General features: G+C 41.0%; 1 protein-coding gene across 2 annotated transcripts in view; it reads left to right on the top strand.

Annotated features, from left to right (window-relative positions):
• The first annotated feature begins 1,732 nt into the window (after nucleotides 1-1,732).
• Nucleotides 1,733-18,806, top strand: part of LOC110981614 (uncharacterized) — a 33,802-nt gene continuing 16,728 nt past the window's right edge. The window contains exon 1 of one of the 2 annotated variants that reach the window (XM_022239321.2): nucleotides 1,733-1,883. In XM_022239321.2, the coding sequence (XP_022095013.2) occupies nucleotides 1,832-1,883 (52 nt within the window). In that variant the 5' untranslated portion in view covers nucleotides 1,733-1,831. The remainder of the gene's footprint in view (nucleotides 1,884-18,806) is intronic. The other variant, XM_022239320.2, reaches the window with a different exon arrangement.

The raw sequence follows: 18,806 nt of genomic DNA, 5'->3' as shown, positions 1-18,806 counted from the left end.
TGGCACACCCTATTTGAGGAAAATTTCAACAGAACATGTGATATATTCCTAGCGTGGAGCGGTGTTCCACTGGCTTCACTGGACTAAATCAACTCCTTCCCAAGAGGGAGCTCGACCATTTTACTGGCCCAAACTTCTCTGGGGCTGGTACTGTCCACTGAATCAAGCCCCATTGAAAACAGTGTAAAATCAGCGCTGTTCAGGCCCAATAACATGATACCAACATCCCTTAGATTTCTGAAACACAAATTCAATTATTGTCGGGTCCCTAGTCTTTCTATTTCTTTTCATTTTTTGTGGGTCAACCAATCACATAACAAAAAAAAATCACCCCCCTACAGGTGATTTTTCAAGTGGCAACCCTCAATTTTCTCGGGCAATTTGGACCATTTTTCAACGACTTTTTTAGCCATTCTGCTCTCAGATGAAAGCTCAAAGGCCTAGGGAGTTGATCCTGGCAACGATTTACACAATCTCACCATTTTGGGGGCCGAACAATCTCCCTTTTCAAAAGATACTGTGTGTGTACATGTGTGTGTGGGGAGGACTCTTAATGCTAATCAGCTGGCCAGAAATTCTCCCTTGAATTGTAAGTGGACTGCACCCCTCACCGCTGTGGGCGCAGAGACGAGCCACTGCTCCAACGGAGTCGAGTTTTGATAAAGGCCTTAACCCTTCACAAAATTTTACAGTAAACCAACCCAGTGGCGCCATAGTCTTGGCCCAAGACGTCAGTGGTTGATAGTTGTTTTAATTCTGTTGAAGAGCGCCCTCGCACACCTAGATTTTACTTACTCTCACTAACGTCCTGGGAATCTTGCAGGAATGGGGGTGGGGCAGTTGTATGCAAATGTCCGATCTTCTTAAATATTTATAGCCTTGGTATTATAATTATGTACATGTACTTCGAAGTTCGAACAACATGGCGGCTTCACACGAGCACTGATGTCGATAGCGTCTGGTTTGTGGGAAGGGATTAGTGACATGTAAGACATATTTTCCACTCCATACTAGACATGAAATTGTCAATCTTCTAAAAGATATCGTTGGGGACTACAGTTGTGCTGCATCGCATCAAGTTTGCGATGTTTGTGGCAGAAAAATTGGGAAAACAAAATCGTTGTCTGATATCACACAATAAATACGTTCTCGTTTTTTGAAACTCACAATGTGCATGCTGCCTGGGACCAAATTACAAACACAAGCGGCAAATAAACCTACACGTTCAGCAAGAAAACGACAACCAACTTGCCGTCCGGGTACTCCGTCCTCGAAGGTTAAGGTCTACATGGTCTCTAAGGACGCTTTAGTTAGCTGGGGAGGGCATACTGACTGTACATGATTATGGGACACCAAGAAAAGCATCCTCTGTCATCTCCTAGGCCTAACTTAGTCTGAGTATCACCCCTTCTACTCCGTGCTAACTCTGTACGAACGTCTGTGTGGTCGTGTCTGTGTTCAAGTTGACGGGACTGCACACAGCCATGATGCATGTGACCATACCATGGTGTATTATTGAGGTCATCAAAATTTATTATGCATGCAATTTAGCGAGTGCTGATTGGTTCCCATGAAAAGCCGAGGTAAAAATAAAGAACAAGTTAAAAAGCTGCTGCAAGATTCCGAAGACGTTAGCCTGTGCGAGCTGGCGCACAGTCTAATTTTGAGTCGTTAGGGGGTGCACTATGCACGGTGTCCGCTATCAAGCTCTAACGTCTTGAAATCAAGACTAGTGGCACCACAGCCCAGTGCGGGTACAAAAGGCGGAGAATTCATTTACAATGTACACGCACTGTACATGTACACGTCCGTCACATGATCACACTCAACGATGGCGTTCTCTGGGGCATGGGTTCTTGTTCTTCCGCTTGCACTGTTTGTCGGTAGGTACTCGTGGTACAGCTCTACATACATTTTGCCAGATAATTCTTAAAGCCTGATGTAAAAGCCTAATGTTAATGGCGTCATAGCCACACCCTATGAAACTTGAGTGCAAGTATAACGACAGTGAACGTGTAGAATAATGTGAGAATGTGATGATTGTGTAGACTGTACTGCATGTACATGTACGTTGTACATGCATTACGTAGCTAAGAGGTAGTAATAAAAGTGTATTTTGTCGATGTATGTACATGGGCAATTTTTCGGTCGAATGACCTTGCTTTATGAACTGCTTTGCTCAATACAAGTTTTGCAGACTCAACGGTCTGCCGCATGGGTCAGTGTGATGTGCTGTGTGTCAGTTACAGAATGTATAACGCAACTTTTAAAGTTAAGGAATATCGGTCGTTTAATGGATAGATTGAATCGGTATATGCTGGCAAACTCAGAGGAATCTTTTGCGTGTATTTTGTTTTGAGGAAAACAAGTCTAAGTAGTTGTCCGCTTTAAATAAATGGGCAGGCAGAGAATGTCTAAAAAGAAATTTAGAACTATCCGCTGCGTGTAGTAAGTTAGCGCATCTGCACCTGACAACTAATTGTAGGCTGATACTCGGACCAAACATTCAAACTATTGGATTAATTGTTCATGACGCATATCCTTTCTTTAGTGAGTGTTTGTCTTGTGTGTCTGTCGTGTCACATATTACATGATGCAACAAACACACGAATGTTCGAGTCCCACTGACCCAACTGAAATTTAGTTAATTTAGAACTGTGCATGTCAATAAACTGAAACAACGAATAAAAACAATGTTTTTTTACAAAATAAAAGGTTTGTTTAAAATAAAAAGCATTTATATGTAAAGATTAGGGTGTGTTTTTTACTTGCATGACATTTCAGAGAAAAACAGATAAATGCAAATTATTAAAATGTAAGTTTGTTGACTCACCACAACCCATTGGAAAAATGTCTTCAATGATATCTCTCCATATTGATTTTTCTTAGCGTAACGCACCAGGCCAAAACATAGCAAAGGTCCTGAAAAATCTTTTCCTGACATTCCACCGCGGTGACTTCCCAATTTTTCTCAAAATTTGAGTTTAAAAACGGGTTTTACGACGCTCTTTTCAAATCAAATAGTACCGATTCTTTCTCTTGATATCGAAAATACAAATGATGCATAGTTGTATTCAACCGAATATAGGTATGTTTTCACTTTTATATACCCGTGGTATCGATACTACCGATTACCAGTTGCACTGAAATTCGAATTCATGCAAGTTACGGTGAGCAGGATTATGGATGGTCGGTGCACAGTGGCGGCAACCTATGCATAAATACTTTGAAGCTTGGACTGGAAATATCTTAGAAAACTTTGTGGGGTTTGCGGGAACAGAAATTCAAAATTCTGAGCAAAGATCAACATAATCAAATATTTGTTGCCCCCGTGAGGAAAAGGGAAGTGCTTAAAAGACATTCTGAGCTGAAAGTTTCAGTAAGTATACAGTGACTCTTCAGTCCACTAGTGTCCTGGGATGTAGAGTGAAAACAGGATTCCACATGTCCCAAATTTAAACTATAAGTTCACATTATACCGATACCCACAACTGCAGATCTGTAAATCATGATTTCCACAACTTAATTGTCTACGGCAAAAAACAAACAAGCAAGAATGAAGGCTTATAATAGACATAAGTACCGCAGGGTCTGTATGTTTTTATTGTGAACACACCAGAGCAGTAGACCACCAAAGCAATATCGGAACACATCACTTTACAATTCACCTTCAAAAATTCGTCATGTCACTAAAGCTAACATTGAAAACAGTGAGGACGGCTCCAGATTCTCAGCTTAGCTACTACAAGTTTAAGGGTAGCCAACTTAGTAGTGGGGGGGACTGTTTGGCACAGTTTGACCTTTGCGACAAAAATGACAAAAGGTCACATTAATATTCATAAGTTAATAATAATAATATGATATTGATATGAATAGGAATTAGGTGTACGGTGAAAAATGATAGTACAAAATGACCTTTGGTAATGGATAGGCATAGGATAAGGTCAGAAAGTTTGGTACAGTTTGACCCTGGTGTATGGGATAAAATAGGAATAAGGCCTAGCACGGGGTAAAAAATTTTGGTACAATTTGACCTTGCTTATGAAATTATGGCACAACATGATGAAACAAGATGAGTCATACAGTATGTATGTGTGTATACTGACTGGCCCACCAGGCAATCCTAAGGTAATCAAAGAGTAGGAAGCGATAATCCCTACACAATAGACAGCTCGTGCCGCCGGTTAATGAGAGGGATAATCCCTGCAGTCCATTGACTGTATGTAGTGGCTGAGCTATGTCGGCAGACTATTGTGTTTATGATTACATTGTGTACGCTGTATAAATACCATTCATATTGACTCTGCGAAGGATGACCTTTAAATGACACGAAACAAGTGAAAGTGTTCCATATGTCCTAAATATACACGTATTTATTGCGTCTAATTTGCATATTTCATTGTTCTTTTACTCATTTTATTACTCTTTTCATCGTTCAAATTGTTCTTTTTAGCATTCAAATTGATTTTTTTGTTCTGGTGTGAATTTATCTTTTCATGGTTAAAATATTTTAAACTGTTTTAAATGTTAAACTCGATAGAAATCTCATTGGTAATCTCATTGGACTGTGTAGGTTTGGCGTTTACTTCCCCCTGCAATAAAAAGGCCAATTTGAACAATAAAAAGAGCATTATTTATACATTAGAAATACCAATTTATACAATAAAAAGACCAATTGAAAAATATGAAGTTTATTTTGAACAATGAAAATAAAAGATCCGTTTGAGCAATGAAAAGTATATATTTTAACAATGAAAAGATCAATTTACACCACAAACAAAAATCAATTTAAACGATAAAAAGAACAATTTGAACAATGAAAAGAGTAATAAAACGAGTAAAAGAGCAATACATAGAGCAGTTTGAGCGATAAAAAGACCAATTTGAACAATAAAACAATGAAAAATTAAACGATGAAATGTGCAAATCAGAAGCAGTAAATACGTGTATATGTTGGACTTATGGAACGCTTTCACTTGTTTCGTGTCATTTAAAGGTCATCCTTCGCAGGGTCAACTTGAATGGTATTTATACAGCCAAGCCCTATGCCTGTCACCAGTGTGACAAATGCTTCCGATGGCAGTTTAATCTCGAGAGGCAAATGGAAAATATCCATGTTGAGTAGGAATCAGACATGAATGAAGCTGACCAAAACTCGGATTCTGTTGAGGAGGTCGATGACGAAACCTTGGATGAAGACAGTTCAGATTTGGAAGACAATGCCGCCTACCAAGATTGGCTGGCTGAAGCCAGAGAAACAAATAAGGAGATGAGGGATGAAAAATATGACAAGTAGGTCGACGAAGGCACGGATGAAGATCAAGCCAGGCAGAAGGCAAACAGAAAGACCCTCTGGGCAGTCAAACAAGACGTTTTCGACAACTATAAGGAGTTCCTGTCAAGTTACCTATATTTGAGGGAAACTGAAACTCACAAGGACATTGTGGATGATCTCGATGGAAAAACTTGATAAAGGCATGAACGTCAACAAAGCCTTGAATAGAGTTTTGCCTAAACATGCTGAAAAATTTGCCGGACTGTTTCATGACGAAGAGGAGCATGCCTAAAAGATAACAGTCTGTTGAGACAAATGGTTCCAAAAATAATGAGTACATTTAATAACTCTGATTTCAAAGTTAACAAACTTCCGGTAATCACCCTTGTAGTAATTCTTAAAATTACTAAGATAATTATTGTAAAAAATCAATGATAAACAACCGGAAATGAAACGGTACCAGTACAAACCTACCAGAAACCAATATGTGAAGTCCTCCAAATTTGTTTTGTGTTATACTTATCGGTATGACTATCGAATAATAATTCTCAGATCAGATATTGGCCGGAACGTCTACACAATATTCCACAGCACGACGAATAATTTACCCCTTTGCTACGTATTAAAAATCCCCAACTGACGTCATGCCACCCCCAGAATTCTTAATTTTATATAATGCTGTATTTTACATCTAGGTTCCGCAATAAAGAACAAGAGTAACGCTCCGCTCTGACTGAATTTGTGAAACGTATACATGTACAGGGTAACGAGACGTAAACCACTCTAGTTCAAAGGATTATAAAATTCAGCTAGAGACAACAGAGTCTTCTTCCCGTATCGATCAAATCTCGGTAGCCATAGTAAGCCAAACCCAAGACCCCTAGCATGTGGGCGTCCTCTCTTCCTTAGTGTCCAAAGGTTAAGTCGACCAACGCTCACTTCCAACGTACACAATGTAATCATGAACACAATAGTCTGCCGACACAGCTCAGCCACTACATACGGTCCATTATCTAGGGATCATCCCTCTCGTTAACCGGCGGCGCAAGCTGTCTATTGTGTAGGGATTCCTCGCAGTTGCAGGTATAGTTCGCAGATAGGTAGTTCAAGTACTGGCTACAGATGACCCCTGACAGCTCTACAGATCTATACAAACAAAATGCATTCAATAGATGGGAGACTTTGAGACACTTGATGGCAATACATGTACCGCTCTCGTGGCAGCGGTCCATGCACTAATGTTTATGTAGGCCCGTAGGCTGCGGGGGGGGGGGGTCGGGGGTTCGAACGAACCCCCCCGCTCGCTTCCGAGTTCCGCTCGTTGGTGTGTGTGAGTTTGTTTCTGCATTCAATTGGGGACCCTGAACAATAGGGGACAATAAGGTCCTCGATTGACAGAGGGTCCCCGATTGACAACTGTGTACACAACATATGGGTGGTCTCCAAAAAAAGTTGAAGTACAAACAAAAGAGGAACAATAGGGGGTCCCCAGTTGCAGGCAAATACACACTTACGTGGGTGGGTGTGTGTGTGGGTTTTTTTTTTTTGGTAATAGATATATAATTTTAATATAGGGGCCCTACAGTTTTCGGAATGTAAGCCTCGGTTTGTACATTGATTCTCATGCGGAAAATATTTCTGCAGTTTATAATGCTCTGCAGGCGGTTTATACGGCAACGTTTAAAGAATGAAATCAGTCACTAAACGCCGCTCCATGCCTCAGCGCAGCCTAACCTGGGCCGCCGCCGCGGCCGGCCAGCCACGCGTACAAGCGGCACGGCGCGGCGTTCTGGGCGCGGGAACAAGGCAGTCATGTTCATTGGTTGCCGTTTACATTAGCTCTACTCCGTTAACATTGAAAATGAAGGAAACCAGTCCAGAAAGACTGAATAGACTTGTAAATGCCCTGTAAGTACCGTTCGCTCCTCACATATTGTGTGGTACGTCTGTTCGTTTTTGTCTTTTACGGTTGTAAAGCGAGGACTCAGGACACTAATCCATCCCACTAAAATTGGTATTTTTGAGGACTCGAGAAAGTTTAGGCATAATAAAAACACTCGTTCGTGCGCTGCTTCACGTTACAATTGAAGAATGCGCACCGGAAAGTGGCGTGGACCCTATGGACACTTCGAAATTTCACTTCTAACGTTTGTGTATGGAGCAATATTTTATCTCCAATTTCACAAATGGTAAAATGTAGTCAAACTCCAAATATTTTTTTTCATAAATGTCGATTTCATAATACCCGCTAAAAAGTTCCAGTGACATGTTAATTTGGTCGGATTTTCCGATTTTTTTTCCGAAATGCAAAATGAAATGCGCCCTAAAATATATATAAAAGTGGTCATATCATTTGCTTGCAGTCACCCAGCGCCCGATTCAAGGTGCAGGGTAAAGAGCAAACTCATTACCAGGCCAATTTACAACACGCTGTGAATATTGAAAACTGAAGTAGGGGACCTATACAAGTCTTACATGCATCCTTCGGTTCGTGACAAACATGGAACTTGTTCAATGTTGTGTTCCAAAGCACATTATGATAGGCCTTTGTATAAAAATATGTGTTCACAATGCCTAAAGTTCCACTTTTGGGTTTGACACCCCCCCCGGTCTCTGGTCAGGCAACGGGCCTGTTATGTCAGGTATAAGCAACAAAGTTAGGCTCAAAATGACGTCAACAAGAGTGGACTGGTCACGTTGGACTATAATATGTTTGCAGTCACTATAAGTTTTTCAAAAGTCTCAGCCACTTACTATGGACTTGTACGGCCTAACATAAGTTCGATCATCGACGAGGGAGTGTGCCGGTTTTCAGACCCCAATTTTTCGACCTCAAAGGCAATTTAAAGTTACTTCCGATTTTCCAAAATTGTTTATGAGGCATTTCATGTGGAAAACCTATTCAACTACTCAACTCTACTCTGGGTTTGGAGTTCATCAAAACAAAATCCGTGTGATATAAATGGTGAAGGAATATGGAAACCATGTAGTACCACCCAGTACTAGATTAATTCAAAGTTTAAAAACATCTATCGAAGTCACCACGGTGAAATTTGAAAGGAAGTTTGATTAACATCTGGACTTTTACCAGGAAAACTCAATACTGGGTGAAATAAAGTAAAAAAGACGGGTGGTTTTAAGCCAGTTTGTATAGAAGGAAAAACGTTACCGTTTTAAAATCACGATTTTAATAATTCCAAACATATTTTAAATGTTCAAACAACAAGAATCCTTACATTAAAAGTCAAACTTTTACTCTGAATTGAAGTGGTCAACTTTTATAGCCCAATCGCCTTATATTTAGTCTTAGAAATAGTTTGGGTTTTTTTGTCGCTCAAACTGCCCGAAAATAGCAAGAGCGGGCATAGACGTATTTTGATGCGCATGCGCACTAACTAAATTCCCGCGACGAACATATTACGTGTACAACGCACGACTCGAGGCGTCATGTTCTGTTGCCCTTGCCCCCATGGTGTTTATAGAGGGTAAAAATAGTCACGAGCTGACACAATTCGCCCAACTTCAAAATGACCAGAAAATCACAGTACGTTTAAGATTACTAAAGTTACTAAAGACATTCCTACAGCCTAACCTTGGATGGTATTCCACCAAGAGGCATTTAAAAAGAAACAGAAAGCAGTCAAGCTCTGGAACCCCCATTAAACAACTCCTTTGAGACGCTACAGGGGGATGCGCCCTTAGTAGACGATAGATTACATAACAGTAACAATGAAAACGTAAAATTTGCCGTTTTGCATTGCTATTGAAAGCATGGATGGCATTTGGAATGACTGTGTGAAATGACAACGAGTTGTCCTAGGAACACGCAGTCGAATACCTGACCGGTTTTAGTTGAAACAAGCATGAAGTGGGTGTGTGGCATTAATAGAATGCGTTTCTCATACAAACTACAAAGAGAAGGCAGTTCTGTTGTTATCACTCGTTGTGGAATTTCCCTACACATTGGTCTTTCAAGCTTCTTAATACTTTCTTGTGATTGGTTGCCAAAGGTACTCATAAAATTAAACGTAAGAACGTTCTGTAGTATACCGACTGATAAAGGAGAACCATGATATTGTTGTCCACTCGGAACTCCCTAAGTTTCCTCAGGAAGTACAGCCTTTAGCTCGCCTTTCCAGCTACAATGTGTGAGTTTTTCTTCTAATTCAACCTCTCGTCGATCACAGTTCCTAACTACTTTTATTCAGAGACCTGCTCTATGCTATGGTCGTGAATAACTAACGGAATATGAGGGTTTGAAGATTGAGACCTACGGAAACGAAAAGGTAATTTCTTTGGTCTTGTTTACATTCAGAAACAGGTGATGGCTGTCGAACCAATTTACAAACTGTTCCACTTGCTCAAAATAATCCTCTGCGTTATCCTGCAAAAAGCCGCTTAAAACAATGTCATCTGCATACTTAACGATCACACAGTTTGAATCAGAGACTCGGCAATCACTAGTATACAATGAAAACAAAATTTGGGAGATCACACACCGTTGAGGTACTGGACTCAAAGACCTGACTCTTGAAGTAACATTATTGCACTTAACTCACTGTGGTCTGTCAAGCAGAAAATCATGAATAACCAAGGCAAGTTTAGATGAAACATTCAGTTTGAGTTACTCATCAATTAACAGATTAAGAACAATAGTATTAAGCGCACTTGAAAGATCGATGAAGACCGACAGGAAATATGACATTGGTGTCTCCAAGTGTTGATAAATGTTATGAAGGAATACAAGAACAGCGTCTTCTACACACCTGTTTGTTTTGTAAGCCAAGTCAGAGTCTGGTCGAAAGAGTCCACCTGATCCTTCAAAATCCTAACAGTATTCTTTCAAAACACTTCATAACATTTGAAGTTAGGGCTATAGGTCGATAATGGTTTGTTGACCTTTGGAACTGGGATGTTAACAGACGATTTCCATAACTGAGGAATAATACCATTATCAATAATTAATTGGTAAATATAAGTAAAAATCAGCAAGCTGTTGACTGCACAATTTGGAAATCTTGTTTGGAATTCCATCTGGACCCGTTGCCTTGTTAACATTTGTTTTTAACATCTATGTTCATTGCATTTGGGTAATCTCTCCCTTTTGGAGAACGACTCTGATTGAAGCATGGGGACATAATTTGAATGTAAAAGCGTTGGGAATATTGCATTGCATTGCGACGTAGGACGCGACGCACGACGGTGCGATGCGACGGGCGATGAAAGCAGCGACGTTTAGACAGAAAACAATGCAACAAGGAACGGACGTAAGACAGCGCGACTGCACGACGCGATGTGTCGTGTGTATACAAGCATAATATATTATCTTTATTTTACCAGGGATACCCATTCACATTTCTGTGGTCTTCCATGGGGCCCTGGGGAATTAAAATAGATAATAAAAACTAAAGTTAAAGCTTATAACAAAGTTAGTAAAATAATTAAAATTACAAAACGAATGTAATAAGATAAAATAAATAAAAAACATAAAACATACATAAAATATACCCAATTATAGAATGGCAACACAAGCAAGGACACAAAACACGTAACAGTAAATAATCTAACTGTATATGTTAAAATATATCTAGAGAAAACACGGTTATAAAGTACATAGAAGAATCCAAAAAAGATATACCAAACTAGTAAAAATAATATGTGATAAAACCACTTCGTGGTTGGACAGAAAACAGTACAACATGATACCGATAAAATTATAAAATTAGAGTGTGTGAGTGTGGGAACTAGAATGACGTCAAGAGATAAAAAATTAAATCTCAGAAGCTAAAAGATTTGTTTTCAAAAGTGTTTTAAAATATGAAAGCGATGGCGCCGAACGAATTTCAGTACTCAGTGTGTTCCATATCCGGGTACAATTAATGATTGGACTTTGTTTGTAGCACTCCGTTTTATATTTTGGAATAATTAAGTTATTGGCTCCTCTTGTACCATACTGATGTACGTCTGATGCCTTTATTACGTTGCTGGATAAGTACGTCGGAGCTAAATCATGGGTACACTTGTACATAAAAACAGCCTTTAGATAGTAAAAACGATCGTGTAGTGGCAGCCATCCTAGTTCCTTAAAAAGTTCACGAGATGGAATATCAAAACCCTGAGACAAGATTAGACGGGCGGCATACTTTTGTAATTTGATTAATTTATCATTGTGCATTTGATACTTATCCGACCATATTTGTGAACAATAGTCGAAGTGGGGTAAAATGAAAGCATTATACATTGTTTTTAGCACAGCAGATGTAACGTATGGTTTAGCACGTCTCAAAATAGCAAGTTTCTTCTGCACCATATTGATAACATAATTTACATGATCAGTCCATTTTAACTCTTCATCGATTATTACTCCAAGGCATTTCGTACTCTTGACACGTTTAATTACACTCTGATTAACAGCCACTGCCACTTCACTCGTATTCTTCAGCCTAGCTTTTGCCCCTATGATCATGAAATTTGTTTTATTAAAGTTAAGTACCAGTCTATTAGTCTCCAGCCATCTGCTTATTTGGTCTATTGCAATACATAATTTATCAGCAACCTCATTTGCAGTTTTTCCACAGACAGTAACAGTGGTGTCATCGGCAAACATGTCCACTGTACCATCAGTCACTGCAGACGGCATGGAATTCACATATAGAGAGAATAATAGCGGACCTAGAATTGTGCCCTGTGGCACACCGCTGACAACCTTTAATCGATCTGAGAAGACCTTTTTAAAACACACTCTTTGAGTCCGGTTTGACAAATAGCTAGAAAACCAATTCAGTGTACGACTTTTGCAACCAAGACTTTTCAATTTAAAAAGAAGAATGTTATGATCGATTTTATCAAATGCCTTCCTAAGATCAATAAAAGCCACTCCGTTAAGTTGGCCATTTTCAATATTACAGCTCCACTGGTTGACCAATTTAGCTAGAATGGTTGTTGTTGAGTGTAACGGTCGAAAGCCGGATTGATTAGTGTGCAAAAGCTCATTGTCAGTAATATAAGCATATAGTTGATCGTAGACAGATTTTTCCAAAATTTTGCTGATAATTGGAAGGATAGAAATTGGTCGGTAATTGCCTACGTCAGCTTTATCACCGGTTTTGTATACCGGGATGACCTTTGCACTCTTCATAATCTGAGGTACCGAACCGCATTGTAAAGACCGGTTCACCAGTTTAGTTAGTGACTCGAGAATTGCAGGCATAGCAACTTTAAGTATGTGACAAGTGATATCGTCGTCTCCACTAGCCTTATTGATATTCATATGATTTATAATCTCTGCAATATAGGTTTCCGGCACAGTTTCCAATTCAAAGGCATTATGAATGTTACTCTCATGTGGTGAACTCATATTGCTATACTCTGGTAGTTTCTCGGTCACTTTTTTTGCGCAGTTAATAAAATAATCATTAAAAACGTTAGCAATATCATCAGGCTTATCACAATTTTGGCCTTCGTGGTGAACTGAGTGTGGCAAAGTGGGTTTTCCCTTGGAGATTACCTCATTAATGCAGTTCCATATTTTCTTGCTATTTCCTCTGTTGTCACAAAGAATACCACGATAATAAGCTGACTTTTGTTTGCGTATTGAGCGAGTGACTCTGTTTCTCAATGAGCGATATGCACTCCATAACTCAGTATCATTTGATTTAACAGCAGCTTTGTGCATTTTATCACGCTCTTTCATTAAATGCACGATATCACGTGATATCCAAGGACAGACTATTTTCCTAAGATTCTTCTGTCGTACAGGAATATGGAAATCGACAACTTTCGTAAACATGCTAACCCATTTTTCACAAGCCAAATCAATGTCATCAATTGTATCAAGAATTGCCCATTGTTGACAGGATAAATCATAGATAAAATTCTGTGTGTCTAACTCACGCAAGGGCCTGTATGATATACGATTATGGCCATTCTAGGCTTGATATTGACGCCTGGCATTCCTGATGGTGTAAGTAAGGAAATGATCACTGATGCCCGTACAAACAACCCCACTGTCGTTATGTGCATCTGGATTATTCACAAAGATTAAATCAATAGTAGTTTTGCTTTGTCTAGTTACCCTAGTTGGATACTGGATTAACTGTGTTAGCCCGTACATCTCAGTATAAAACTTCAAATTATCCGCATTACTGTTTGACACACCATCGGTAAAATCACAATTAAAATCACCCAGTAAAATAATTTCATTATTAGTCATTGCAGCTGTGGATAGATCATTATCAAGTTTCTCAAAGAAAAGACTACTAGAATTCGGCGGTCTATAAACAGATCCAATTAGAATCGGAGCACAATCGCCATACTTTACTTCGAGCCAAATATTTTCTAGATGCTCGGACTCGATATCAGATCTTCTTTTAAAAGTGAGATGATTAGAAATGTAAACTGCAACACCACCGCCGTGTCTAGTTCTGTCCTTTCTTACAACGGTAAACTCATCAATCAATATAACATCATCAGATACTGTTGAATCGCATAGTGTTTCGTTTAGACAGATGACATCAAATGGCTTCAGTTTTAATAAGTGCCTAAGTTCATCTATTTTACTAACGACACTATGGATATTAAGATGGGCAACCTTTATGCCTCTACCGTTAAGTTTAGGAATGGACCCATTGTGCAAATGAGGGCCATTCATGGTGCAACCCGAATTGGTTGGTTGTTTCTGAGTCCTGACGGGCAGTTCCTGGTCTGGTTCGTCCTCTGCTGATATTTGAACCATTCGGTCGCTTGTGACGGCAGTGGTTTGCGTGGTCTTTGGAGGTAGAGGCGATTGTCCTGTGTTGTCTTCGTTGCGGTTGGAGCATTTGGCGATCTCATCCACGTTTTCCACGCTCGTTCTGGAAAATCCTGGCCCTGGTGAACTCTAACAGCTTCTGCATATGTTGACCCAGGGGCGACTCTTGGTATCTCACGGTCGTTTTGCTTTGCCAACTCTGTTGGCTTTCTCGATCTCGGGTACAGGTAACTCAACAAATTCGTAGCCAGGGCGGCCTGACCAGATCTGTTGAGGTGAATACCATCAGCGCATAAGTGGCGGTGGGTAATATTGGCATTGTCAATGAATCCCCAGCCCCGCTGGTGAGCAGATTCCTTTAAGTAACTATTGGTCAAATTTACTCTATTTGATTCTGAAGCAGACTCGCCGTATCGGTGGATAACACCAGATAGAGCAATCCGCTGACACTTGAAGGTCGGCACTTCGGGAGGCGACTGGATTGCCTCTACCAGCGAGACGACTTTATCCCGTATGTCCTCAGCGTTGTCTTTGACGTTGTTTGTACCGACGTGTAGGATTATCTCGGATGGTTTGTGCCTTCTCACGTTGGTAATGGCATGAGGATAGATATCATCCACTTTGGCACCAGGTTGGGGTGAGCATTGGACCTGCTTGGAGCGCGAGAGTTTATGACCATTTATGTGTTTGATCATAGAGTCACCGATTACCAAAACGTCAGGCTGGGGTTTAAATGTAGGTTTACGAGTGCGTTGTAGACGATGTTTTTCTCGATATTGGCTAAGTTGCAGTTGGAACGATGGCTGTTTAGGCTGATTCTGCGAGTTCTGATGATCTTGTGTTGCCTGTATGGCATCGTAGTAGGTGTCAATAAGTCGCTCCATGTCTTGTACGGAGTTATCATTGGTGTCGGCTTCGCTGCATTCTGACAATACTGAAAAGCGGTTCGTAGTTGGCACCGGATCTGGACAATGGCTGAGCTGTGAAGATGCACCTGTGTCACTGTTGACAGCGTCGTTGTCCTTGTCAGTGCTCATCAGCATATCAATAGCCGTTTGGAGACCACGGCGTTCATCATTTAGATCTTGTAGTTGTTTTTTGTAGGGCTTTTCCAAATTTACTTTATCAAGAAGCGCCGACATTTGAGAGGAAAACTTTGTATCCAGTGATTTTACATCTTGCTGTAACTGATTAACCGCCGATAGAATCTTCTCCAATAAGGCGTGATTTACATGTATATCATTTTGTGTAGGTTCAGTTGCATTATTGCTTATTCCAGTACAACTTGTAGCTGTCATGGCGTCATCATTTTGGGATACAGATTTTAGAGTTGATTTAGCCTTGGCGTTACCACTGCTACTCAAACAAGCTTTGGGAAAGTTTGTTCGGTGATCAAACACAAAGAGACACAGATCTCGTATATCATCAGCTACTGCCTCAGCTGATCTGCGCGTCTTTAGCATACCTGTGGCAGCTGCATCGCCATCTTGGATCTGGTCGCTGAGAACACACTTTTCTTTGGCAGATTCAAAGACAGCTTTTCTGGTACTCAGTAGATCCTCTAAGCAAAATTCGTTGAGCAGCAATGACTGTATTTGATCAGTTGGTGACTGTTTGAGTTTTAACAGTACATTCTTCATATTACTACCAATCTTTGGTACAAAACTGGGAGCGACGTCGCACACACGTCCGTTCGCCATCATCTGGTTCAACAGTATCCATATAATCGCAAGAAGGCGACAGCGCTACCATCCATCGTTTTGCTCATATTTGACAGCCTACAAGTCGTGATTTAGTCTGCACAGACAATTTGGGACCTATTCACAGGTCTGCAACATTTAGGCTAGCCATGCGACGCGAGGTCTTCGATAAGTAGTGGGGGGTCAGTCTGGGACACTTTGACCCTGAATATAGGCCAGTTTGACCTTTGGAAATGGTCGCATGTGAACAGGAATGGGGTGTAGGGTTTTAAAAAATGGCGCAAGATGACCTAGGATGAATAGAAATAGCAAAGGGTGGAAGAACGGTAGGGTAAAAATTCGGTACACAGTGACCTTTCCCATGAAATTATGTCACAGCAGGATAAAACACAATGATAAAAACAGACGATGAGTCATATGTTACGTGATGTCATGGACAAATACCGACTGGCCTAAAGGGAGGTCCTGAAGTAATCAAGGAGTTGGAAGCGAGAATCCCTAAACAAAGAGCCGTACGTGCCGCCGGGTAATGATACGGATAACCCTTCAGACAAATAATGATTGTACGTAGAGGATGGGCTGCGTCGGTGGCCTATTGTGTTAATGATCATTTTGTCAGTGTTTGAAGAGAGCGTTGGTCTGACTTAATCCGTCGACACGAAATGAGTAAGGGCACACACGTGCTAACGGTCTTGCGTTCGGTTAACAATGGGGGCGTAGCTTCCCTTAATTCACCAGTGTTACGCGCAAGGGAAGCCTCCAAATGGGGCTAAACGGACGTTGCAGTGTATTCGCCAAGGCTTTCTGGGAAAAAGGTCAAGTCCCCGCCATGTTCCATCATGCCCATGCACAAACAGACCATCCGTGACGTCATTACACTTGGGCAGAGACCCGCTCGCCAGCTGGGGTAGTGGTGGCTGACACCAGGGCAGGCACGAGGATCATGTGATGGCTAAACGAACGCTCTCGTGTAAGTTTGACTTACACGTGTAAGCTAATCAAATGCACCCTATGGCTACCGAGATCTGATTAATACAGGAAGAATACCCGGCCTGACCTGGCTAAATTTCTTAATCCTTTGAACTAGAGTGTTTTACGTTCCGTTACCCTGTACAAGTATATGGTTTTTGGCTCTAACTTTTTTTGTAATGTTTGATCTGGTATTTTACGTCCGGTTGCCCTGTACATGTGTACGGTTTTACAAATTCAAACAGAGCGGAGCGTTACTGTTGTTCTTTATTGTGGAACCTAAATGTATAATACATGTACATCGTTATATAAAAAATATGCAATTATGCGGCATGACGTCAGTTGGGGATTTTTCACTCGTAGCAAAGAGGTAAATTATCCTTCGTGCTGGGAAATATTGTATAGACGTTCCCGGCTAGTATCCGACCCGATAATTATTATTCGATAGACATACCAAGTAAGTACGAACACAAAAACAAATTCAGTTGACTTCACATGCTGGTTTCTGGTACTGTTACTGTTTTATCTTTTAGGCATTCTTCTCTTCGTCATTTAAATGGAACAGTCCGGTAAATTTATCAGCATATTGACAAAAATATACATTACAAACCCACAGACTCCTACTGCTACCTGCAGTACCAATCGTCTCACCCCCTCAAGTGCAAGAACTCCATCCGTTTCTCTCAGTTTCTTCGACTGCGTAGGATTTGTAGTAGCGAGGCTGAGTTCTCCGCGCGTGGGAAGGAATTGCTAGGTTTCTTTCATCAGCGCGGTTACCCTCCGGCTATCATAGACACTGCCTTCAACGCCGTATCTTCAATCCTATCCGGAAAGGCTCTGAAACCCACCAGAGCCAAGCAACGTGATCGCATCCCCCTCGTACTCACGCACCACCCTCGAAACGTTGTGCGTTCCCAGTTAGATTCTGTCTCGCCGTCAAAAGCAGGCAGCAAGTCCCCTTTTAAGCTCTCCAGATGTAACACCTGCCCCTACATTAACAGCCTGTCAGTCGTTGGCCCCCGAAGTAACTACAGAATACGCGGGGATGATACATGCATTACAAGTAATGTGGTTTATTGAATTATATGTCGTCGCTATGACAAACTGTACATCGGAGAGACCAAGCGTTGCCTTTGTGACCGCTTCGCGGAACACTTGCACAGTGCGTGCCAACAAACACCTGGGCCGTTTTCCAATACTCACCTTAGGCTCCGTCTCAGGCTTCAACTGTTTTTGTACTAGCTGACTTTGAAGCTGTAAGCGCAGTAATCAGTCTTAGTTGAAATTGAGTAGGGTCTATTGGAAAACGGCCCTGGTCTCACTTCTGTGCAGCACTTTGCGCCGCCACATACTCTCGTCTCGGTGACGTAAGCGTCTGCATCCTGCGGAAGGCGTCATCCGATGTACAGCGTAAGGAACTGAAGCAGCGCGTCATTTTCGAACTTGGAACGCTGCATCCAGGTGGAAGGAACGTGGACTTTTCTGCTTTCATTCAGAACTGAGTCTACTTGCCCTGAAGAAGTATTCAGTTACCGAAAGCTCTAATTTGGCTATTACATATTTCAGAGCAACGCTTATTTATTCTATTCTTGTCCATATTCTGATCACGGTGCTACGCAGCCCATTTACATTTTTTTTCAAATTTACCAGCATGTTTAGGTAAAACTGTATTCAAGGCTTTGTTGACTTTGAGACTTTTATCAAGATTTCCTTCGAGATCAGGCACAATGTCCTTGTGAGTTTCATTATCCCTCAAATAAACGTAACTTGACAGAAACCCCTTGTAGTCGTCGACCCAGAGGGTCTATCTGTTTGCCTTTTGCCTGGCTTGATCTTCATCCATGCCTTCGTTGACGTACATGTTATATTTTCAACCAACATCTTGCTATTTGTTTCTCTGGCTTCAGCTAGCCAAACTTAGTTGGTGGCATTGTCCTCCAATTCCGAACATTCTTCATCCGAGGTTTCGTCATCAACCTCTTCAACAGGTTCCAAATCATCGTCAACTTCATTCATGTCTGATTCCTCCTCAACGTGGATATTTTCCATGTGCCTTCTAGATTAGACTTCTATTCAAAACATTTGTCACACTGGTGACAAGCGCAGGGCTTGA

This window comes from Acanthaster planci, linkage group LG21 (genome assembly GCF_054643075.1).
Source record: "Acanthaster planci isolate LZ-2023a linkage group LG21, COTS_SCS, whole genome shotgun sequence".
NCBI classification, from domain to species: Eukaryota; Metazoa; Echinodermata; class Asteroidea; order Valvatida; family Acanthasteridae; genus Acanthaster; species Acanthaster planci.
The sequence above is the reverse complement of the archived record's forward strand: the minus strand, read 5'-3'. Positions and strand labels throughout refer to the sequence as shown.